We start from the raw sequence: 27006 nt of genomic DNA on the forward strand, positions 1-27006 counted from the left end.
CACCTGTACACCTAGCCTTGACTGTATCCCTAGGAGGTACACCTGTACACCTAGCCTTGACTGTATCCCTAGGAGGTACACCTGTACACCTAGCATTGACTGTAACCTCAGAGGTACACCTGTACACCTAGCTTGACTGTAACCTCAGAGGTACACCTGTACACCTAGCCTTGACTGTATCCCTAGGAGGTACACCTGTACACCTAGCATTGACTGTAACCTCAGAGGTACACCTGTACACCTAGCCTTGACTGTAACCTCAGAGGTACACCTGTACACCTAGCCTTGACTGTATCCCTAGGAGGTACACCTGTACACACCTAGCATTGACTGTAACCTAAGGTACACCTGTACACCTAGCATTGACTGTAACCTCAGAGGTACACCTGTACACCTAGCCTTGACTGTATCCCTAGGAGGTACACCTGTACACCTAGCATTGACTGTAACCTCAGAGGTACAACTGTACACCTAGCATTGACTGTAACCTCAGAGGTACACCTGTACACCTAGCCTTGACTGTATCCCTAGGAGGTACACCTGTACACCTAGCCTTGACTGTATCCCTAGGAGGTACACCTGTACACCTAGCATTGACTGTAACCTCAGAGGTACACCTGTACACCTAGCATTGACTGTAACCTCAGAGGTACACCTGTACACCTAGCCTTGACTGTATCCCTAGGAGGTACACCTGTACACCTAGCATTGACTGTAACCTCAGAGGTACACCTGTACACCTAGCCTTGACTGTATCCCTAGGAGGTACACCTGACACCTAGCCTTGACTGTATCCCTAGGAGGTACACCTGTACACCTAGCATTGACTGTAACCTCAGAGGTACACCTGTACACCTAGCCTTGACTGTATCCCTAGGAGGTACACCTGTACACCTAGCCTTGACTGTATCCCTAGGAGGTACACCTGTACACCTAGCATTGACTGTAACCTCAGAGGTACACCTGTACACCTAGCCTTGACTGTATCCCTAGGAGGTACACCTGTACACCTAGCCTTGACTGTATCCCTAGGAGGTACACCTGTACACCTAGCCTTGACTGTATCCATAGGAGGTACACCTGTACACCTAGCCTTGACTGTATCCATAGGAGGTACACCTGACACCTAGCCTTGAATGTATCCCTAGGAGGTACACCTGTACACCTAGCATTGACTGTAACCTCAGAGGTACACCTGTACACCTAGCCTTGACTGTATCCCTAGGAGGTACACCTGACACCTAGCCTTGAATGTATCCCTAGGAGGTACACCTGTACACCTAGCCTTGACTGTATCCCTAGGAGGTACACCTGACACCTAGCCTTGACTGTAGCCCATTTGTCTACAGGTGTAATGGAATGTATATAGATATATAGGATCAGTTTAGGAAACATTCAAGATTAAATAAAATGGCGGACATATTCATGAGAGATAGGCACATTTCAAATGAACGAATACTCTCCACATTCTATTAGAATGATATCTAAATTGGGTTGTAATCATTTTTTTCTTTACAAAAGTACAAAACATTTGTTGTTACAACAATAATGATGATTTTCACATGACAGTTTATTTGGTGTTGCCATTTTAGGTTAGGTATATGAACATGTGCTAGTATCAAAGATATGAATATTTTTTGTTACAAAATAGAATTAAAACAGAGAAACCCCTAAAAGGGTAGGTGATGTCACAGTTACAAACATTCTATGATGATCTATTCAATGTTGAGTATTTTATTACAAAGTTAATGCTACAAACACAAATCATATTGTCAGATGATGTGCATGTCTCTAGATCCAATCAACAATTAATTAAACAAAGGCTTTATATAAACATTCTCTAGACTTAGAACTATAGGAACACAATTTATCAAAATATATCTTCAGTTTTTAAAATCTTCATGTAATGTTGTTTAAGAAGCAGATGAAATAATTGATATCAAACAATGAATACAAAAATGACCAGCAGATCATATCAATGATTTCCTAATCTTATCTAAGTAACTAATGTATTTAATGCTGACTTGAAGTTATTTGATAGCCTAAGTAGAATGTTTATTTGAAGTGACAGGTTTTTTCCTGCCATGCATATGTCACCTGCTTTCTCACAGTAAGTTTCAGTCAATTTACACCCAAATTAATCATACATATTTTCCTTAAGCTTTGCCCCAATGCATGATACACAAACTTTGAAGAGTTTTGTCCTGGTACATATTACTTGATGTATGAGAAGTACCTGTACCCTATCGTGAGCTTTCACTATATCATACCCTGTTTTTAAGTGGAACATTAAATTACAAATATGTAAAAGTGATCTGCTCACTCAGAAATTATATATGCATTGAAATAATTTGGTAATTATGGATACAATTAAAAAAATACAGTATAATTTCCTCATCTTAGAACATGGTATCGGCACAGTGGGCCATTGTAGTATAATCAACAAATCAATTCCATGAACAAAACATCCTAGGCTCGGCTTTTATCTGTCATCAGAATATAGGGATACAACAAGATCATCTTCACAATAGCCACAACCCAGAGAACAGCTATTACTACATATATACACTATAGTAATGGATAAAACCAATCAAGTTATTATCTACTTTTATAAAACACATAATTTGCTACCTTCAAATAAAAAATATATCTCCCTTAAATGAGAAACATATATGTTTATATACATGTATGCCTAAAGTAGAAATGTTGAATTAATAAAGTGAATAATACCATGTTATTATCAAAATACTTCACTAACTGTAAAATGATTTATCATCCAAACCTTTATTTTCTTTGTACAATATTACTATAGATATTACAAGAGACGAAAATGAAAATAAGATTCATGATATTTTTCCTAAACTTATATTCAAAGGGAGGCTACTCCTCCATCCCGCTTGAACTTTTACATAAAAATTCAAAGGGAGGTAATTTGATATTCTGTTTGGTCGATGGGAGGTAATATCTACTTTAATCTAACATACAAGTACCTATATTTTTTCAGAAATACAAATGTATGATCTCTAACCGAGTCAGAGCCCTGTTTTGTCAACACGTCAGACATGTTTTTATTTACATTTCCATCAAATTAATGACATCTCAACTTGAAAGATAATACCACTAAATGTAATATATACAAGGATGCTGGAGCAGCAGCTTTAAGACAGAATATAATGAATTAGTAAGTATGTACACAAGACAGAAATGTTTTTATTACTGACCCCACTACGTCAGTAGTGGACCATATTGCAACACAATTGTTTCTGTAACAAACATAAATTACTCTTGGACAACTAAATAGGCTTGTCAGTAATAATTTATTTTTCATTAAAATTCACCTATATAAAACATTGTTTCCTTCTTACAAATATGTTCTGGAAGGTCTTACTATTTTGAAGAAGGTCTAAGAACTTTATGATGTAACCATACAGTACCTCTCTACAAACCATTCTCTAGCGAGTATTGCTTCAAAAACTTAAAAATTGATCGCTTTTTAAAACATTAAAAAAAAAAAAAAAAAAAATAAAAAAATGATTCCTTTCACAATAGAGAATATGATTTAGATATCCTACTTTAGATACCTTGATCTTGTCTTACAATGTTTGGCCTGACAAACATTATATCTCTAAATCCTATGGAAATGATACAGGACAAATTAACAATGTACATTATTCCCCAAAAGCTTGATTGAAGTGGAGTTCTAGCAAAATTTTTTTTAAACTATTCTCAATACCATAATATTATTTTACATGAACTAAACTAGACCTCTTTTTTCTTTACAATTTTGAGATAGAATGCATGCATCCACATCTCTATATTTCTTCCAGTAAAGTTTAGACAATCGCCATGAGATGTACTTTGTACTGTAAAGGAGTCCTAATTATTCAGATCTTGATTATACAAAGAGCTCCTGGCATACCATGGTAACAACTAACTTCTCAATCTTACACCAATAATCACAGAAACATAAAAATTTTGTCAGTCTTAAATCAATTATATTTGATACATACTGTGTGTTAGTCCTGTATCAAGCCCATAGGAAGATATTAACAGACTGTATAGAAATTGTTGATAATCAGTCAGGCCAACACCAGAAGACTTTCCAGAATTCTAACAATGTTAGCCAGACATCACACTGATATCTGAAGATAAAAATGATATCCCTATTTGAGCTAGCTGCCCGGTGATTAACTAACTTCTGGGTACATGGACTTATCGGTGGCTGGTCCGTTAGGAGGGGGATGTATCGTGGTATCATCCTCCAGGTCCTGTAACTCTACCTCTCCACCCTCCACAGCTAGGGCTGCTTCCTGTTCATCAAGCTCTGCCAACTCATGCTGGGACAGGTGAGCAACAATAGCTGCACCGTAACTGTCCCCGAGTACATTAATGGATGTCCTGATTCTGTCCCTATAGAATCAAAACTACAACAATTACATAATATGTACATAAAAGATATTTGTTCACCTCCTAATTACAGCTACAGACAATACCTTATGTAATTAAGCTATAGTGACAATTTCGTGTTAATCAATTTATTTTCATGTGTAATTAATATTTACGTCATTGGTGATAGGAAGTCGAGAAAAAAAAACTGACATAAAATTGTTTCAAACACACGAATAGTAGAATCATAAAAGTCAAGATCGCGGAAAATAAACCGTACTAAATAAATTGTTCAGCAGAAAACATGACAATGTTTTACAATGTTTTTCAGTTTATATATAAACCTTTATAAGGTTAATGACAATGTTTTTCCGTTTACAGTATAAACCTATACAAGGTTCATGACAATGTATTCATTGCTTATAAAATGTGGTATCAAAAGACTGTCAATAAATAGTGAATCCTTGATTTGAATAGGACTGCCAATAAATAGTGAATCCTTGATTTGAATAGGGGTTATCTCCCTTAGATAGTCTTCAAAGTATGTATCTTTAATACTTATCTCAATGTTTATGTCAAATTTATCTATATAGTTATTGATTATTGATTAATTTTGTTTAATTTCTGCTCCATCTGCAATCATGCAATGAATTCACACGTAACCCCAGTATTAGTGAGATAAGGTTAGGATTGTTTGACTGGCTGGATGTAGTTGTAAATTAATGGTGATTTGGTGATTTTATATTGCTTCCAGATGAGCCTTAATTGACAAAGGCCTCATAGGCCCATATTAAAATCTGTAGATCTGTCAGGATTTATATTGAAATCATTACTTTTACAAATGGTCCAACTATGGAGTCTAGCCGTATGGACAAAAACGGCCTAGGTTACCACATAAAATTGTTGGATGGTTGTGTTACTTACAAGAACCAGTCTACAGCCAGGATGAGAGAGATGTCGTCTGTTGGTAGACCAACGGATGTTAGTACCATCAACATGGTGACTAGTCCAGCGCTGGGTATACTGGCCGCGCCTATACTCGCACAGGTGGCTGTCAAACTGGAAACATACAGCTGTAATGTTTGACTGGTCTTAAATCATGTCAATATATTATGGTATTTCAAGAATGGAATATTAAATTAAAGAAACATTTAGTATAGCAAAGCTGAAGGGGTGCTCCTCAGCGACAGAACGAGACAGGACAGGGCAAATATGATTAACAATATCTGCCCCTCCGAATTTCATGGTGGGGGCACAAAAAGTAGAAAACCCATTGCAATGATCTAATTGTTGTTGATCTTTTTACAATGTAGATAATATTTACATATCTATATCCTACCTTATAGTAATAATCTGCCCTATACCAAGTTCAATGCCATTCATCTGGGCGATGAAAATTGGGGCCACAGCTTCGTACAGGGCTGTACCGTCCATATTGATAGTGGCACCAATGGGCAACACGAAGCGGGTGACACGCTTATCTATACCCATGTTCTCTTCTAGACACCGAAAGGTCACAGGCAGGGTCGCAGAGCTGAAGAAACAAATAACAAATCATAATTAAAACTTTTTTCTTCAAAAATGATAAATGTTATGAGCATGTAATCTTTGTTTCAAAACAAAAACACTTATTGATTGTGCTTAAATTCAATTGGGACATTTTAGTTTGAAAGAAAGAAGAAGTAATTTCTAATTTTATAAAATAAAAACCAGGTCAATGAGGTTAGACATACTGTCGTGTGAGGTTATTTGACTGACCTTGAAGCTGTTCCCAGAGCGGTGACCCATGCCTGTAATACAGCCTTGAATAAGTTAAGTGGGTTCTTTCTCGTCACGATGAAGTACAGTAGGGGCAGCGAGATGACCGCATGGATAAACAGACCGGTCAGTACAGTGACCATATACATACCAAGTCTGGCGCCTACTTCTCCTGGGTTATCAATATAGAGAATTTTACCAGTGATGAGGAACATGATACCGATGGGAGAGTACCTGTAGATAAAACAGACAAATCAGACAACCGATGGAAGAGTAACTGTATAGGTAAAACTGACAAATCAGACAACCTATGGGAGAGCAACTGTAGTTAAAACAAACAAATCAGACAACCGATGGGAGAGTAACTGTAAAGGTAAAACAGACAAATCAGACAACCGATGGGAGTGTAACGGTAGGTAAAACAGACAAATCAGACAACCAATGGGAGAGTAACTATATAGGTAAAACTGATAAATCAGACAACCAATGGGAGAGTAACTGTAAAGGTAAAACAGACAAATCAGACAACCGATGGGAGAGTAACTGTATAGGTAAAACAGACAAATCAGACAACCAATGGTAATAGGTAAAACAGACAAATCAGACAACCGATGGGAGAGTAACTATATAGGTAAAACAGACAAATCAGACAACCGATGGGAGAGTACCTGTAGGTAAAACAGACAAATCAGACAACCGATGGGAGAGTACCTGTAGGTAAAACAGACAAATCAGACAACCGATGGGAGAGTAACTGTAGGTAAAACAGACAAATCAGACAACCGATGGGAGAGTAACTGTATAGGTAAAACAGACAAATCAGACAACCGATGGGAGAGTAACTGTAGGTAAAACAGACAAATCAGACAACCGATGGGAGAGTAACTGTATAGGTAAAACAGACAAATCAGACAACCGATGGGAGAGTACCTGTAGGTAAAACAGACAAATCAGACAACCGATGGGAGAGTAACTGTATAGGTAAAACAGACAAATCAGACAACCGATGGGAGAGTAACTGTAGGTAAAACAGACAAATCAGACAACCGATGGGAGAGTAACTGTATAGGTAAAACAGACAAATCAGACAACCGATGGGAGAGTAACTGTAGGTAAAACAGACAACCGATGGGAGAGTAACTGTAGGTAAAACAGACAAATCAGACAACCGATGGGAGAGTAACTGTATAGGTAAAACAGACAAATCAGACAACCGATGGGAGAGTACCTGTAGGTAAAACAGACAAATCAGACAACCGATGGGAGAGTAACTGTATAGGTAAAACAGACAAATCAGACAACCGATGGGAGAGTAACTGTAGGTAAAACAGACAAATCAGACAACCGATGGGAGAGTAACTGTATAGGTAAAACAGACAAATCAGACAACCGATGGGAGAGTAACTGTATAGGTAAAACAGACAAATCAGACAACCGATGGGAGAGTACCTGTAGGTAAAACAGACAACCGATGGGAGAGTACCTGTAGGTAAAACAGACAAATCAGACAACCGATGGGAGAGTAACTGTAGGTAAAACAGACAAATCAGACAACCGATGGGAGAGTAACTGTATAGGTAAAACAGACAAATCAGACAACCGATGGGAGAGTAACTGTATAGGTAAAACAGACAAATCAGACAACTGATGGGAGACAACCGATGGGAGAGTAACTGTATAGGTAAAACAGACAAATCAGACAACCGATGGGAGAGTAACTGTATAGGTAAAACAGACAAATCAGACAACCGATGGGAGAGTACCTGTAGGTAAAACAGACAAATCAGACAACCGATGGGAGAGTAACTGTATAGGTAAAACAGACAAATCAGACAACCGATGGGAGAGTAACTGTAGGTAAAACAGACAAATCAGACAACCGATGGGAGAGTAACTGTATAGGTAAAACAGACAAATCAGACAACCGATGGGAGAGTAACTGTAGGTAAAACAGACAAATCAGACAACCGATGGGAGAGTAACTGTATAGGTAAAACAGACAAATCAGACAACCGATGGGAGAGTACCTGTAGGTAAAACAGACAAATCAGACAACCGATGGGAGAGTAACTGTATAGGTAAAACAGACAAATCAGACAACCGATGGGAGAGTAACTGTATAGGTAAAACAGACAAATCAGACAACCGATGGAGGAAGTAACTGTATAGGTAAAACAGACAAATCAGACAACCGATGGGAGAGTAACTGTATAGGTAAAACAGACAAATCAGACAACCGATGGGAGAGTAACTGTAGGTAAAACAGACAAATCAGACAACCGATGGGAGAGTAACTGTATAGGTAAAACAGACAAATCAGACAACCGATGGGAGAGTAACTGTAGGTAAAACAGACAAATCAGACAACCGATGGGAGAGTAACTGTATAGGTAAAACAGACAAATCAGACAACCGATGGGAGAGTAACTGTAGGTAAAACAGACAAATCAGACAACCGATGGGAGAGTAACTGTAGGTAAAACAGACAAATCAGACAACCGATGGGAGAGTACCTGTATAGGTAAAACAGACAAATCAGACAACCGATGGGAGAGTAACTGTATAGGTAAAACAGACAAAATCAGACAACTGATGGGAGAGTAACTGTATAGGTAAAACAGACAAATCAGACAACCGATGGGAGTGTAACTGTATAGGTAAAACAGACAAATCAGACAACCGATGGGAGAGTAACTGTATAGGTAAAACAGACAAATCAGACAACCGATGGGAGAGTAACTGTAGGTAAAACAGACAAATCAGACAACCGATGGGAGAGTAACTGTAGGTAAAACAGACAAATCAGACAACCGATGGGAGAGTAACTGTATAGGTAAAACAGACAAATCAGACAACTGATGGGAGAGTAACTGTATAGGTAAAACAGACAAATCAGACAACCGATGGGAGAGTAACTGTATAGGTAAAACAGACAAATCAGACAACCGATGGGAGAGTAACTGTATAGGTAAAACAGACAAATCAGACAACCGATGGGAGAGTAACTGTAGGTAAAACAGACAAATCAGACAACCGATGGGAGAGTAACTGTAGGTAAAACAGACAAATCAGACAACCGATGGGAGAGTAACTGTATAGGTAAAACAGACAAATCAGACAACCGATGGGAGAGTACCTGTAGGTAAAACAGACAAATCAGACAACCGATGGGAGAGTAACTGTAGGTAAAACAGACAAATCAGACAACCGATGGGAGAGTACCTGTATAGGTAAAACAGACAAATCAGACAACCGATGGGAGAGTAACTGTATAGGTAAAACAGACAAATCAGACAACCGATGGGAGAGTAACTGTATAGGTAAAACAGACAAATCAGACAACCGATGGGAGAGTAACTGTATAGGTAAAACAGACAAATCAGACAACCGATGGGAGAGTAACTGTAGGTAAAACAGACAAATCAGACAACCGATGGGAGAGTACCTGTAGGTAAAACAGACAAATCAACCGATGGGAGAGTACCTGTAGGTAAAACAGACAAATCAGACAACCGATGGGAGAGTACCTGTAGGTAAAACAGACAAATCAGACAACCGATGGGAGAGTAACTGTAGGTAAAACAGACAAATCAGACAACCGATGGGAGAGTAACTGTATAGGTAAAACAGACAAATCAGACAACCGATGGGAGAGTAACTGTAGGTAAAACAGACAAATCAGACAACCGATGGGAGAGTAACTGTAGGTAAAACAGACAAATCAGACAACCGATGGGAGAGTACCTGTAGGTAAAACAGACAAATCAGACAACCGATGGGAGAGTAACTGTATAGTAAAACAGACAAATCAGACAACCGATGGGAGAGTAACTGTATAGGTAAAACAGACAAATCAGACAACCGATGGGAGAGTAACTGTAGGTAAAACAGACAAATCAGACAACCGATGGGAGAGTAACTGTATAGGTAAAACAGACAAATCAGACAACCGATGGGAGAGTAACTGTAGGTAAAACAGACAAATCAGACAACCGATGGGAGAGTAACTGTATAGGTAAAACAGACAAATCAGACAACCGATGGGAGAGTAACTGTAGGTAAAACAGACAAATCAGACAACCGATGGGAGAGTAACTGTATAGGTAAAACAGACAAATCAGACAACCGATGGGAGAGTAACTGTATAGGTAAAACAAACCAAATCAGACAACCGATGGGAGAGTAAACTGTAGGTAAAACAGACAAATCAGACAACCGATGGGAGAGTACCTGTAGGTAAAACAGACAAATCAGACAACCGATGGGAGAGTAACTGTATAGGTAAAACAGACAAATCAGACAACCGATGGGAGAGTACCTGTAGGTAAAACAGACAACCGATGGGAGAGTACCTGTAGGTAAAACAGACAACCGATGGGAGAGTAACTGTAGGTAAAACAGACAAATCAGACAACCGATGGGAGAGTAACTGTATAGGTAAAACAGACAAATCAGACAACCGATGGGAGAGTAACTATATAGGTAAAACAGACAAATCAGACAACCGATGGGAGAGTAACTGTAGGTAAAACAGACAAATCAGACAACCGATGGGAGAGTACCTGTAGGTAAAACAGACAACCGATGGGAGGAGAGTAAAACTGTACAAATCAGACAACCGATGGGAGAGTACCTGTAGGTAAAACAGACAAACAGACAACCGATGGGAGAGTAACTGTAGGTAAAACAGACAAATCAGACAACCGATGGGAGAGTAACTGTATAGGTAAAACAGACAAATCAGACAACCGATGGGAGAGTAACTGTATAGGTAAAACAGACAAATCAGACAACCGATGGGAGAGTAACTGTAGGTAAAACAGACAACCGATGGGAGAGTACCTGTAGGTAAAACAGACAACCGATGGGAGAGTAACCTGTAGGTAAAACAGACAAATCAGACAACCGATGGGAGAGTACCTGTAGGTAAAACAGACAACCGATGGGAGAGTAACTGTAGGTAAAACAGACAAATCAGACAACGATGGGAGAGTAACCTGTAGGTAAAACAGACAAATCAGACAACCGATGGGAGAGTACCTATATAGGTAAAACAGACAAATCAGACAACCGATGGGAGAGTAACTGTATAGGTAAAACAGACAAATCAGACAACCGATGGGAGAGTAACTGTATAGGTAAAACAGACAAATCAGACAACCGATGGGAGAGTAACTGTAGGTAAAACAGACAAATCAGACAACCGATGGGAGAGTACCTGTAGGTAAAACAGACAACCGATGGGAGAGTACCTGTAGGTAAAACAGACAACCGATGGGAGAGTAACTGTAGGTAAAACAGACAAATCAGACAACCGATGGGAGAGTAACTGTAGGTAAAACAGACAAATCAGACAACCGATGGGAGAGTACCTGTAGGTAAAACAGACAAATCAGACAACCGATGGGAGAGTAACTGTAGGTAAAACAGATCAAATCAGACAACCGATGGGAGAGTACCTGTAGGTAAAACAGACAAATCAGACAACCGATGGGAGAGTAACTGTAGGTAAAACAGACAAATCAGACAACCGATGGGAGAGTAACTGTAGGTAAAACAGACAAATCAGACAACCGATGGGAGAGTACCTGTAGGTAAAACAGACAAATCAGACAACCGATGGGAGAGTACCTGTAGGTAAAACAGACAAATCAGACAACCGATGGGAGAGTAACTGTATAGTAAAACAGACAAATCAGACAACCGATGGGAGAGTAACTGTAGGTAAAACAGACAAATCAGACAACCGATGGGAGAGTAACTGTATAGGTAAAACAGACAAATCAGACAACCGATGGGAGAGTAACCTGTAGGTAAAACAGACAAATCAGACAACCGATGGGAGAGTAACTGTAGGTAAAACAGACAAATCAGACAACCGATGGAGAGTAAGAGTAAAACAGACAAATCAGACAACCGATGGAGAGTACCTGTAGGTAAAACAGACAAATCAGACAACCGATGGGAGAGTAACTGTAGGTAAAACAGACAAATCAGACAACCGATGGGAGAGTAACTGTAGGTAAAACAGACAAATCAGACAACCGATGGGAGAGTAACTGTATAGGTAAAACAGACAAATCAGACAACCGATGGGAGAGTAACTGTATAGGTAAAACAGACAAATCAGACAACCGATGGGAGAGTAACTGTAGGTAAAACAGACAAATCAGACAACCGATGGGAGAGTAACTGTATAGGTAAAACAGACAAATCAGACAACCGATGGGAGAGTAACTGTAGGTAAAACAGACAAATCAGACAACCGATGGGAGAGTACCTGTAGGTAAAACAGACAAATCAGACAACCGATGGGAGAGTAACTGTAGGTAAAACAGACAAATCAGACAACCGATGGGAGAGTAACTGTATAGGTAAAACAGACAAATCAGACAACCGATGGGAGAGTAACTGTATAGGTAAAACAGACAAATCAGACAACCGATGGGAGAGTAACTGTAGGTAAAACAGACAAATCAGACAACCGATGGGAGAGTAACTGTAGGTAAAACAGACAAATCAGACAACCGATGGGAGAGTACCTGTAGGTAAAACAGACAAATCAGACAACCGATGGGAGAGTAACTGTAGGTAAAACAGACAAATCAGACAACCGATGGGAGAGTAACTGTATAGGTAAAACAGACAAATCAGACAACCGATGGGAGAGTAACTGTATAGGTAAAACAGACAAATCAGACAACCGATGGGAGAGTAACTGTATAGGTAAAACAGACAAATCAGACAACCGATGGGAGAGTACTGATAGGTAAAACAGACAAATCAGACAACCGATGGGAGAGTACTGTAGGTAAAACAGACAAATCAGACAACCGATGGGAGAGTACCTGTAGGTAAAACAGACAAATCAGACAACCGATGGGAGAGTAACTGTAGGTAAAACAGACAAATCAGACAACCGATGGGAGAGTAACTGTAGGTAAAACAGACAACCGATGGGAGAGTAACTGTAGGTAAAACAGACAAATCAGACAACCGATGGGAGAGTAACTGTAGGTAAAACAGACAAATCAGACAACCGATGGGAGAGTAACTGTATAGGTAAAACAGACAAATCAGACAACCGATGGGAGAGTAACTGTATAGGTAAAACAGACAAATCAGACAACCGATGGGAGAGTACCTGTAGGTAAAACAGACAAATCAGACAACCGATGGGAGAGTAACTGTATAGGTAAAACAGACAAATCAGACAACCGATGGGAGAGTAACTGTAGGTAAAACAGACAAATCAGACAACCGATGGGAGAGTAACTGTAGGTAAAACAGACAAATCAGGTATATAGGTAAAACAGACAAATCAGACAACCGATGGGAGAGTAACTGTATAGGTAAAACAGACAAATCAGACAACCGATGGGAGAGTAACTGTAGGTAAAACAGACAAATCAGACAACCGATGGGAGAGTAACTGTAGGTAAAACAGACAAATCAGACAACCGATGGGAGAGTAACTGTATAGGTAAAACAGACAAATCAGACAACCGATGGGAGAGTAACTGTATAGGTAAAACAGACAAATCAGACAACCGATGGGAGAGTAACTGTAGGTTAAACAGAAAATCAGACAACGATGGGAAGTAACTGTAGGTAAAACAGACAAATCAGACAACCGATGGGAGAGTAACTGTAGGTAAAACAGACAAATCAGACAACCGATGGGAGAGTACCTGTATAGGTAAAACAGACAAATCAGACAACCGATGGGAGAGTAACTGTATAGGTAAAACAGACAAATCAGACAACCGATGGGAGAGTAACTGTAGGTAAAACAGACAAATCAGACAACCGATGGGAGAGTACCTGTAGGTAAAACAGACAAATCAGACAACCGATGGGAGAGTAACTGTATAGGTAAAACAGACAAATCAGACAACCGATGGGAGAGTAACTGTAGGTAAAACAGACAAATCAGACAACCGATGGGAGAGTAACTGTAGGTAAAACAGACAAATCAGACAACCGATGGGAGAGTAACTGTAGGTAAAACAGACAAATCAGACAACGATGGGAGAGTAACTGTAGGTAAAACAGACAAATCAGACAACCGATGGGAGAGTAACTGTAGGTAAAACAGACAAATCAGACAACCGATGGGAGAGTAACTGTAGGTAAAACAGACAAATCAGACAACCGATGGGAGAGTAACTGTAGGTAAAACAGACAAATCAGACAACCGATGGGAGAGTAACTGTAGGTAAAACAGACAAATCAGACAACCGATGGGAGAGTAACTGTAGGTAAAACAGACAAATCAGACAACCGATGGGAGAGTAACTGTATAGGTAAAACAGACAAAAAAAAATCAGACAACCGATGGGAGAGTAACTGTATAGGTAAAACAGACAAATCAGACAACCGATGGGAGAGTAACTGTAGGTAAAACAGACAAATCAGACAACCGATGGGAGAGTAACTGTAGGTAAAACAGACAAATCAGACAACTGATGGGAGAGTAACTGTAGGTAAAACAGACAAATCAGACAACCGATGGGAGAGTAACTGTAGGTAAAACAGACAAATCAGACAACCGATGGGAGAGTAACTGTAGGTAAAACAGACAAATCAGACAACCGATGGGAGAGTAACTGTAGGTAAAACAGACAAATCAGACAACCGATGGGAGAGTAACTGTAGGTAAAACAGACAAATCAGACAACCGATGGGAGAGTAACTGTATAGGTAAAACAGACAAATCAGACAACCGATGGGAGAGTAACTGTATAGGTAAAACAGACAAATCAGACAACCGATGGGAGAGTAACTGTAGGTAAAACAGACAAATCAGACAACCGATGGGAGAGTAACTGTATAGGTAAAACAGACAAATCAGACAACCGATGGGAGAGTAACTGTAGGTAAAACAGACAAATCAGACAACCGATGGGAGAGTAACTGTAGGTAAAACAGACAAATCAGACAACCGATGGGAGAGTAACTGTATAGGTAAAACAGACAAATCAGACAACCGATGGGAGAGTAACTGTAGGTAAAACAGACAAATCAGACAACCGATGGGAGAGTAACTGTATAGGTAAAACAGGTAAAACAGACAACCGATGGGAGAGTAACTGTAGGTAAAACAGACAAATCAGACAACCGATGGGAGAGTAACTGTATAGGTAAAACAGACAAATCAGACAACCGATGGGAGAGTACCTGTATAGGTAAAACAGACAAATCAGACAACCGATGGGAGAGTAACTGTAGGTAAAACAGACAAATCAGACAACCGATGGGAGAGTAACTGTATAGGTAAAACAGACAAATCAGACAACCGATGGGAGAGTAACTGTATAGGTAAAACAGACAAATCAGACAACCGATGGGAGAGTAACTATGTAGGTAAAACAGACAAATCAGACAACGATGGAGAGAGTAGGTAACCAAACCGATAGGTAGTAAAAACAGACAAATCAGACAAACCGATGGGAGAGTAACTGTATAGGTAAAACAGACAAATCAGACAACCGATGGGAGAGTAACTGTAGGTAAAACAGACAAAATCAGACAACTGATGGGAGAGTAACTGTAGGTAAAACAGACAAATCAGACAACTGATGGGAGAGTAACTGTAGGTAAAACAGACAAATCAGACAACCGATGGGAGAGTACCTGTAGGTAAAACAGACAAATCAGACAACCGATGGGAGAGTAACTGTAGGTAAAACAGACAAATCAGACAACCGATGGGAGAGTAACTGTATAGGTAAAACAGACAAATCAGACAACCGATGGGAGAGTAACTGTATAGGTAAAACAGACAAATCAGACAACCGATGGGAGAGTAACTGTATAGGTAAAACAGACAAATCAGACAACCGATGGGAGAGTAACTGTATAGGTAAAACAGACAAATCAGACAACCGATGGGAGAGTAACTGTATAGGTAAAACAGACAAATCAGACAACCGATGGGAGAGTAACTGTAGGTAAAACAGACAAATCAGACAACCGATGGGAGAGTAACTGTAGGTAAAACAGACAAATCAGACAACCGATGGGAGAGTACCTGTAGGTAAAACAGACAAATCAGACAACTGATGGGAGAGTAACTGTAGGTAAAACAGACAAATCAGACAACTGATGGGAGAGTAACTGTAGGTAAAACAGACAAATCAGACAACCGATGGGAGAGTAACTGTATAGGTAAAACAGACAAATCAGACAACCGATGGGAGAGTAACTGTAGGTAAAACAGACAAATCAGACAACCGATGGGAGAGTAACTGTAGGTAAAACAGACAAATCAGACAACCGATGGGAGAGTACCTGTAGGTAAAACAGACAAATCAGACAACCGATGGGAGAGTAACTGTATAGGTAAAACAGACAAATCAGACAACCGATGGGAGAGTAACTGTATAGGTAAAACAGACAAATCAGACAACCGATGGGAGAGTAACTGTATAGGTAAAACAAATCAGACAACCGATGGGAGAGTAACTGTAGGTAAAACAGACAAATCAGACAACCGATGGGAGAGTAACTGTATAGGTAAAACAGACAAATCAGACAACCGATGGGAGAGTACCTGTAGGTAAAACAGACAAATCAGACAACCGATGGGAGAGTAACTGTATAGGTAAAACAGACAAATCAGACAACCGATGGGAGAGTACCTGTAGGTAAAACAGACAACCGATGGGAGAGTACCTGTAGGTAAAACAGACAACCGATGGGAGAGTAACTGTATAGGTAAAACAGACAAATCAGACAACCGATGGGAGAGTAACTGTAGGTAAAACAGACAAATCAGACAACCGATGGGAGAGTAACTGTAGGTAAAACAGACAAATCAGACAACGATGGGAGAGTAACTGTATAGGTAAAACAGACAAATCAGACAACCGATGGGAGAGTAACTGTAGGTAAAACAGACAAATCAGACAACCGATGGGAGAGTAACTGTATAGGTAAAACAGACAAATCAGACAACCGATGGGAGAGTACGTGTAAAACTGATGGGAGAGTACCTGTAGGTAAAACAGACAAATCAGACAACCGATGGGAGAGTAACTGTATAGGTAAAACAGACAAATCAGACAACCGATGGGAGAGTAACTGTAGGTAAAACAGACAAATCAGACAACCGATGGGGTAGTAAACAGACAACGATGGAGAGTAAAACAGGTACAAATCAGACAACTGATGGGAGAGTAACTGTAGGTAAAACAGACAAATCAGACAACCGATGGGAGAGTAACTGTATAGGTAAAACAGACAAATCAGACAACCGATGGGAGAGTAACTGTAGGTAAAACAGACAAATCAGACAACTGATGGGAGAGTAACTGTAGGTAAAACAGACAAATCAGACAACCGATGGGAGAGTAACTGTAGGTAGGTAAAACAGACAAATCAGACAACCGATGGGAGAGTAACTGTATAGGTAAAACAGACAAATCAGACAACCGATGGGAGAGTAACTGTAGGTAAAACAGACAAATCAGACAACCGATGGGAGAGTAACTGTATAGGTAAAACAGACAAATCAGACAACCGATGGGAGAGTAACTGTATAGGTAAAACAGACAAATCAGACAACCGATGGGAGAGTAACTGTATAGGTAAAACAGACAAATCAGACAACCGATGGGAGAGTAACTGTATAGGTAAAACAGACAAATCAGACAACCGATGGGAGAGTAACTGTAGGTAAAACAGACAAATCAGACAACCGATGGGAGAGTAACTGTATAGGTAAAACAGACAAATCAGACAACCGATGGGAGAGTAACTGTAGGTAAAACAGACAAATCAGACAACGATGGGAGAGTAACTGTAGGTAAAACAGACAGACAACGATGGGAGAGTAACTGTATAGGTAAAACAGACAAATCAGACAACCGATGGGAGAGTAACTGTAGGTAAAACAGACAAATCAGACAACCGATGGGAGAGTAACTGTATAGGTAAAACAGACAACCGATGGGAGAGTAAATCAGACAACCGATGGGAGAGTAACTGTATAGGTAAAACAGACAAATCAGGACAACCGATGGGAGAGTAACTGTATAGGTAAAACAGACAAATCAGACAACCGATGCGATGAGTAACTGTAGTAAAACAGACAAATCAGACAACCGATGGGAGAGTAACTGTATAGGTAAAACAGACAAATCAGACAACCGATGGGAGAGTAACTGTATAGGTAAAACAGACAAATCAGACAACCGATGGGAGAGTAACTGTAGGTAAAACAGACAAATCAGACAACCGATGGGAGAGTAACTATATAGGTAAAACAGATAAATCAGACAACCGATGGGAGAGTAACTGTAGGTAAAACAGACAAATCAGACAACCGATGGGAGAGTAACTGTAGGTAAAACAGACAAATCAGACAACCGATGGGAGAGTAACTGTAGGTAAAACAGACAAATCAGACAACCGATGGGAGAGTAACTGTATAGGTAAAACAGACAAATCAGACAACCGATGGGAGAGTAACTGTATAGGTAAAACAGAAAAATTAGACAACCGATGGGAGAGTAATTGTATAGGTAAAACAGACAAATCAGACAACCGATGGGAGAGTACCTGTAGGTAAAACAGACAAATCAGACAACCGATGGGAGAGTAACTGTAGGTAAAACAGACAAATCAGACAACCGATGGGAGAGTACCTGTAAATTTTATTTACCAAGTTATACCTTTCCCTCCAACACAAGTAGGTTAAATCAGTTAGTACACTTAACTAATATGACAAGCGGGAGATGACTTATCATTTGACAAGAGGAGATAACTTTCACACATGACAGGGAGATAACTTTCACACATGACAAAGGGAGATAACTTTCACACATGACAAGAGGAGATAACTTTCACACATGACAAAGGGAGATAACTTTCACACATGACAAGAGGAGATAACTTTCACACATGACAGGGAAATAACTTTCCACATGACAAAGGGAGATAACTTATCACATGGCAAGGGGAGATAACTTATCACATGACAAGGAGAAATAACTTACCACATAATACAGGGAGATGACTTATCACATAACAAGGGGAAATAACTCATAACAAGGGGAGATAACTTACCACATGACAAGTACAACCATTTTCATAATAATGTCATTTAGGATGAGGAAGAAATCCACCATAAGGTTAGCACGCTTTCCCATCTTACTAAGCATCATACCAAAGGCAGTACAGAATGTAATAATTCCTGAAAGAATATGGATACAGTACAGAATGTAATAATTCCTGAAAGAATATGGATACAGTACAGAATGTAATAATTCCTGTAAAAACATTGATACAGTACAGAATGTAATAATTCCTGAAAGAATATGGATACAGTACAGAATGTAATAATTCCTGAAAGAATATGGATACAGTACAGAATGTAAAAATTCCTGTAAAAACATTGATACAGTACAGAATGTAATAATTCCTGTCAAAACATGGATGCAGCATAGAATGTAATAATTTCTATATTGACACATTCTAACATATTAACAGGTATGTTATGAAGAAATCAATCCCTTAAACAAGTCGCCTAAGGGCCTTAACAGTCATCTGACTACTTTAGCAACAGTCGTATAGGAAATCAATTAGATACAAAATGTATGATGCCATGGCTTGCAATCTTTGATTTGGGATCAACTCGATACACTTTGTTGAGACTATGTCAGGATCATTTCAGGCAGGTTTCAGCCAAATCACACCGATAGAACTTGAGTAGTAGTCAAAAATGTGTTTTTAGGATGGCACACAGATGACCTAATAAGGTTACTACTCTGGATAAGACCCATATTCAAATATGTATTTAATATAAAATTATAGACATATTTATCATAACAAGAGATATCCCAGAGGGATAACGGCGCCCACTAAAGATTGATCTACATATATCTGACAATTGCAATTGTCAGATGGATCTTTTCTCTACTTTTCACACTTCAACTATCAAAATTAAAGATGGCGACCGGTCAGCCATTTTGTTGATCGATTGGTTCCAAAACGCAATATGCACAAATATGGCCCTAGGAGAACCTACATATGAAATTTGAGAATGATTCCTTCATTACTTTCTGAATAATAGCTATAACAAACTTTTAACTACCAAAACCCAAGATGGCTGCCTGCCTGGCAGCCATCTTATTGACCGATTAGTCCCAAAATGCAATATACAAAACAAGGGTCCTAGAGGAAACTAAATACATATGAAATTTGAGAATGAACCCACTTCAGTACTTTCTGAGAATAAGTTATAATTAATTTTTATTTGTTTTCATACTAAAGCCAATTTTCTGATTGGCAGTTTCTTTTTCTTCATAATACTATGAATAAAAATCTGGGAATGGCGCGGAAACCTGATGTTATCATTACATCACAATAGAGACATCGACGTTGTGTATTGATTAAGAAAAAATAATCCATTGGAAAATCAATGATATTGTATGTTGAAACGTATTTTATGCTATCGCGTAGTATGAAACATTAATTATAAGCATTGATGTCACTATTTTTTAAAGTGTACACAGAATGGTTTGGTATATAAGGCTTGATAAATGCGTCTTTGGATAAAATTTAGAATGGAGAAAGTACGAGTTTCAAAGCGATTACGGTATAAGAGATAATGCGACTTTTCTCTAGAACACACCTGAAGCCCCAAGCCATTGACCCCGATTCGGGACCCCTGACCTGTGACGTCACGAGGACAACGGGACCTTTTCTACTCGCATAAGATAGAGAGGCGATTTTTGGTGTCTGCCATCTAATGTAAACTATCTGTTTGTAAATATCGATTTTGAAAACACAAATACCTGTGTTCATGTCCGATACCTATGTAATATTATCCTTAATCACAGATATGAGTTTGAAAAACGCTTGAAAACAGGGATTTACACCATGCATACATGTATATTGATGAACATCTCTACGCAATTACTGCATAATTATACACAATAAAATGTTCATAATAATCCACGTACGTTGTATATCTGCGGTGGTTGGAACCACATATATGTGAATATTATATCAAGGATTCTTGATTATGTTATCCAAAGCCCGACTCGGGTCTTTGAATGTTTACTGGTCAAACCCGCTTAACAAATTTCTGACTTTTTTTTTATAACAACTGCCCATACGATTAAGTTATGATTCCAAACAGAATTTTTTGCATATATGTAAATGCATCTACATCTGAAATCAATCTATTTGTTTTTTGACGAAATACATTCAGCTTACATATAACACAGTACACTCGACGACTTGTTGATATTTCCGAATAGCCAATGTCGCGCTGCGTTAATCTCTATACCTGTATACTGCAGTAACTAAACCGCGTGGTCAACCGAGACTAATGAGGGGGCTAACCAGATTACGTAAGAAAGGTGTGTAGTGACCTGTCACGCTTTGTTGATTAGCTCGCGTCAGGTGTCAAAAGTAAGATCACAGGTAAGTTCGCGATGGACCATCATGTAGTTGTTGTATAATGTAATATTTGTTTACACTTAAAAATCCCTGGTTTACAGTAAAATATACCGTTCTAACATAACATATAACAAGTGTATCAATTACTAGATGTACAGTATATATTTCAGAAAGACTCATTATACATTTGTCTTGTTTATATGTTCTGGTTACACATAAATGTATTTTTATAACAAAAACTACAAAATATTTATAAATGGCATGTCGAGAAAGAACAATGCAAATATAATGTTCAATGTCAGAATTTTGATATTTCTGATAGTTGCTAGATTTCGAATATCCATTTTTTACCCCCTCCTAATTTATGTCTATGATATCTAGGTGTATTGAACTATGAAATACATTTAAAGCATTTTTTTTTCGTTATGTTGGTTCTTGAAATCAGAAACATATATACATATATATTTCTGTTGAAATCCATAGGCCTAGAGAGAATTTTTATTTATACAGAAACATATTCAAATGAATAATTATATAACCATCATTTTTCTAATTCGTCTCTTTTTAGATCACATTATGAAAATGGAATATTCCCGAGGTTTGATAATTTAGAAATTTGTTAAAACAGAGATAAGATCTCTAGTTAAATGTACCAGAAACATAAATAACGTATACATGTTTCCGCTAATCACCATACGTATTTAGCCTAATTTCAGTTGTAATATTTCCTAATATATATATAATTAAATCGTCAACATAACTGTATACTGTATATATTTGTAAAATTCTCGTAACCCCATTTCAGGAATACATATATGTCCCCCTTTGTGCTATAACCCTTCTACCAAACACCTCACTGCCGTTGTCCTCGTGACGTCACATCCGATTATTCCCCAAATCAGCGTGAGCGGCCGATTCCCTGATTAGCAGTCGATATACAGGTAAAAATCGAGCACTTCGGAGGGCTGTATCTCGGTACTGAAGCGGCCGATTTTGATGCGGTTTTCAACATTCTTGTCAGGAGATCAAACAGAATAACATATCTAAATGTTATTTTCCGTTCCGTGTACACTTTAACTTCATAGGGTTTTGAAATAAATTTTGTTTGCAAACTTTACGCGGATTCACATAGTTTGCAAACAAAATTAATTTTTAATTAAAAGCCAGTTTTCTGATTGGCAGTTTCTTTTTCTTCATAATACTATGAATAAAAATCTGGGAATGGCGCGGAAACCTGATGTTATCATGACATCACAATAGAGACATCGACGTTGTGTATTGATTAAGAAAAAATAATCCATTGGAAAATCAATGATATTGTATGTTGAAACGTATTTTATGCTATCACGTAGTCTGAAAAATTAATTTTAAGCATTGATGTCACTATTTTTTAACTTCATAGGGTTTTGAAATAAATTTTGTTTGCAAACTTTACGCGGATTCACACAGTTTTGCAAACAAAATTAATTTTATACCCCAATGAAGTTAAAAAATAGTGACATCAATGCTTAAATAACAAACTTTAACTATCAAAATCCAAGATGGCTGCCTGGTAACCATTTTATTGACCGATTGGTACCAAAATGCTATATGAAAAACTAGGGCCCAATGGGAACCTACATATGAAATTTGAGAATGATCCCTTCAGTACTTTCTGAGAAATAGCGATAACAAACTTTAACTATCAAATTTAGATGGCTTCTTGGCGGCCATCTTGTTGACCGGTTGGTTCCAAAATGCAGTATGCATACCAAGGGCCCTAGGGGAACCTACAAACGAAATTTGAGAAAGATCGCTTCAGCATTTTCTAAGAAATAGTGATAACAAGAATTTTTCATGGATAGAAGGACCACAGACCACAGACAAAAGGTAATTTGAATAGCCCACTATCTGAAGGCGGTGGGCTAAAAAATAATCATGTAGAAATAAATTGAAACCAAAAATGATGTATGTGTACTTTCCATGAATATAAATCAACAATATGACATATGTTTATATTTAGATCTTCTGATGACCTTGACCTACCTAGAACATTAATGCCATCATTGAAAGGCAGCTGCCTCTCGACAACAATGTTTGACATTTTCACTTTGACTTCAGTATATTCCGAGAGGTTTTTATTGGTGATATTTACAATCGCTGCATTGAGTGACATGGCCAGACTTTTATTGACATTCTCCTTAGAAATGTTGAGCTGGACAAGGTCAGAAGTCCGCACTAATAACGACTGATTAGTAATCTTTTCAACATCAACATATTTTGTGCGGGTGTGAGCAAAACTGGCTTGAATCAAGTTTGTTGGGAAGACGTTTCTGCAAAAAAAAAAAAAAAAAAAGAGGTATTTTAATAAAACACATGCAATACTATCAACAAAAGTCCATTTTGGATGAGTCTTCAATCATAAAATGGACGAAAGTTTAAATATTTTTCAATGTGTAAGAGTAAAACGTCAATTATTCATCGCTATAATGTCAAGCTCAATCTGAACTGAAATGCCCAAACTTGAAATTCAATTTCACTTTGTCCAAGTTTTTATACAACGTTTAAGGTTTACTTGAATAGATTTTTTATGTTACAGAGATAATATAACACAAAAATCTGAGTGTACTCTAAATAAACTGTGAAGCGGTTTATGATGAGAGTACACTCAGATTTTTGTGTTTTATCACCATAACATAAAAAATCTATTCAAATTAATCCTTACTATTCAATTTACTAAAGACAATCTCTTCAATAATCAAAATTCATTTTTTTTCTTTATGGGCTGATAAAGCAAATTTTTAAGCCAATGAAAATGCTTGTTACAATCAAAATTGAATTATATGTATTATTATACCTCACTTTCATTTAGAATGTTCTGATTGGATTAAACTTGATCACATGACACTGAATAAGTTAGATGTTTCCCCCGGAATTGGAAGGCGAGGGAAATAACCCCAGGGAAATAACCCCCGAGGGAAATAACCCCAGGGAAATAACCCCCGAGGGAAATAACCCCAGGGAAATAACCCGTTGGAAGCTCCGCACGTGACCGGAAGTTGACGTCATCTGCAACGTCAACCAACAATGGCAACGGTGTTGTTTATTTTTTTGTAGCCCAACGAATTTAACAACGTTGTTGTTGGGAAATATCTTCATGGGTTCTTTTAACAGAGATTTCTTTTAATTTTGTTCGGTATAATAAAATAATTATGTCCCTATGTGTCGGGATACATCTAGAATTGTCTCCCTGAAAAGAGTTATTTTCTCTCGGGCTTCGCCCTCGAGAAAATAACTCTTTCCAGGGAGACAATTCTAGATGTATCCCTCCACAGAGGGCCATAATTGTATATTAATCACCCTATTATCAGGTTGATCTATTTATATTACAAATATTACATGTTGGGCTATATAATTAAACCGGTGTCCTATAAAATTTTGATCCCCATAGAATACTTACCCGGATGAATATTTTATGCATAAAATACCGGGTCAATATTTAATGGGGGGTCAAAATTCCGACAATAACAGGATTGAAGGTTTACCTTTGGTCTTTGTTCAGGATAACACTTATATTACCGTATACAGTATTATTAGGGTAATATTTTCTATATCAGATCAATAGTTATTTTACAATATTATGAGGGTAATATATCCTATATCAGGTGAATATCTATTTAAGGAATAGATGTTTATTTTGTTGAGGTTATGAGAGTATAATGATAATGGAGCACGTGTAAATTATGTAACCACGGCGAAACCGGGTTACTTAAAATTTACACGGGCTCCATTATCATTATACCTTCATAACCTCAACAAAATAAACATCTATTCCTTATATTTACAGTTTTTCAAGTAAATGAATATTATTAATTCCTGCGGCAGTTGCATATTTTTTTTTATTAAAATACACATATTTTTTCTCTGCCGTCATCGTCAACGAATTCGATTGAATAGCTGACTGGAATTGAGTCATTCATATGTTCCTGCCAAAAGTGGGGTCATGAGTGGTAAAGAGTTAACAGTTATTTTACAATATCATTAGGTTAATATTTCCTATATCGGGACACCTCACCTGATAAGGTCGAGGAATGCGTCGAGGGAACTGACTCGATCGTCACCCTTAGATGGTCCGCCCTCGTCTGGTGGCATCAGGTTCTTATCACCCGGATGGATGGACACGACAAGGATAATACCAAGGATGATAGCGATGAATGTTGTCCCAAAGTAGTACACAATGGCACGCAGACCCATACGGCCACTGGATTTAGCATCAATTGAAGCCAGTCCTGAAAATAATAAATTTGGATAATATCTACACAAAGAAAGAAGGAAAAGGCAACTTTTTATATTTGAACTGACAAGAGAAAATGAAGATTCTTTTCTGCACTTTACTATTTAGGTGATAAGAGTTATGTCCCCTAAATGAACATGTATATAGGATTGTAGAGTTATGTCCCTTACATAAACATGAACTTGTGTATAGGATTAAAGGGTTATGTCCCATACATGAACTTGTGAAAGGGATTGTACTTTTATGTCCCCTAGATAAATATGTGAATGGGATTGTAGAGTTATGTCCCCAACATGAACTTGTGTATAGGATTAAAGTGTTATGTCCCCTACATGAACTTATGTATGAGATTGTAGGGTTATGTCCCCTACATGAACTTGTGTATGAAATTGATGGGTTATGTCCCCTACGTGAACTTATGTATGAGAATGTAGGGTTATGTCCCCTACATGAACTTGTGTATGAGATTGTAGGGTTATGTCCCCTACATGAACTTGTGTATGAGATTGTAGGGTTATGTCCCCTACATAAACTTGTGTATGAAATTGATGGGTTATGTCCCCTACATAAACTTGTGTATGAGATTGTAGGGTTATGTCCCCTACATAAACTTGTGTATGAGATTGTAGGGTTATGTCCCCTACATAAACTTGTGTATGAGATTGTAGGGTTATGTCCCCTACATAAACTTGTGTATGAAATTGATGGGTTATGTCCCCTACATAAACTTGTGTATGAGATTGTAGGGTTATGTCCCCTACATAAACTTGTGTATGAGATTGTAGGGTTATGTCCCCTACATAAACTTGTGTATGAGATTGTAGGGTTATGTCCCCTACATAAACTTGTGTATGAGATTGTAGGGTTATGTCCCCTACATAAACTTGTGTATGAAATTGTAGGGTTATGTCCCCTACATAAACTTGTGTATGAGATTGTAGGGTTATGTCCCCTACATAAACTTGTGTATGAGATTGTAGGGTTATGTCCCCTAAATAAACTTGTGTATGAGATTGTAGGGTTATGTCCCCTAAATAAACTTATGTATGAGATTGTAGGGTTATGTCCCCTACATAAACTTGTGTATGAGATTGTAGGGTTATGTCCCCTAAATAAACTTGTGTATGAAATTGATGGGTTATGTCCCCTACATAAACTTGTGTATGAGATTGTAGGGT

At 38.2% G+C, this 27006-nt stretch overlaps 1 protein-coding gene across 1 annotated transcript; it reads right to left on the reverse strand.

Moving 5' to 3' along the window:
• Nucleotides 1-376: 376 nt before the first annotated feature.
• Nucleotides 377-25820, reverse strand: LOC138307439 (excitatory amino acid transporter 2-like). The gene is made up of 7 exons (XM_069248198.1): nt 25610-25820; nt 23581-23867; nt 19216-19342; nt 6145-6378; nt 5726-5920; nt 5311-5445; nt 377-4410 (listed from the first exon to the last, which is right to left on the reverse strand). Exons 1-7 carry the CDS (start codon nt 25786-25788, stop codon nt 4188-4190), a joined length of 1380 nt encoding a protein of 459 aa, XP_069104299.1. The 5' UTR covers nt 25789-25820; the 3' UTR covers nt 377-4187.
• Nucleotides 25821-27006: the final 1186 nt, after the last annotated feature.

This window comes from Argopecten irradians, chromosome 1 (genome assembly GCF_041381155.1).
Source record: "Argopecten irradians isolate NY chromosome 1, Ai_NY, whole genome shotgun sequence".
Classification (NCBI taxonomy): Eukaryota; Metazoa; Mollusca; class Bivalvia; order Pectinida; family Pectinidae; genus Argopecten; species Argopecten irradians.

Bases quoted from the DNA above. Each gene is read 5' to 3' on its own strand.
- LOC138307439 (XM_069248198.1), bottom strand. From the start codon at position 25,788: ATGGGTCTGCGTGCCATTGTGTACTACTTTGGGACAACATTCATCGCT. The intron at 23,868-25,609 runs GTGAGGTGTCCC...TTTTTTTTGCAG, and splicing joins GCATTCCTCGACCTTATCAG to AAACGTCTTCCCAACAAACT. The intron at 4,411-5,310 runs GTAAGTAACACA...TTGATTCTATAG, and splicing joins CTGGCTGTAGACTGGTTCTT to GGACAGAATCAGGACATCCA.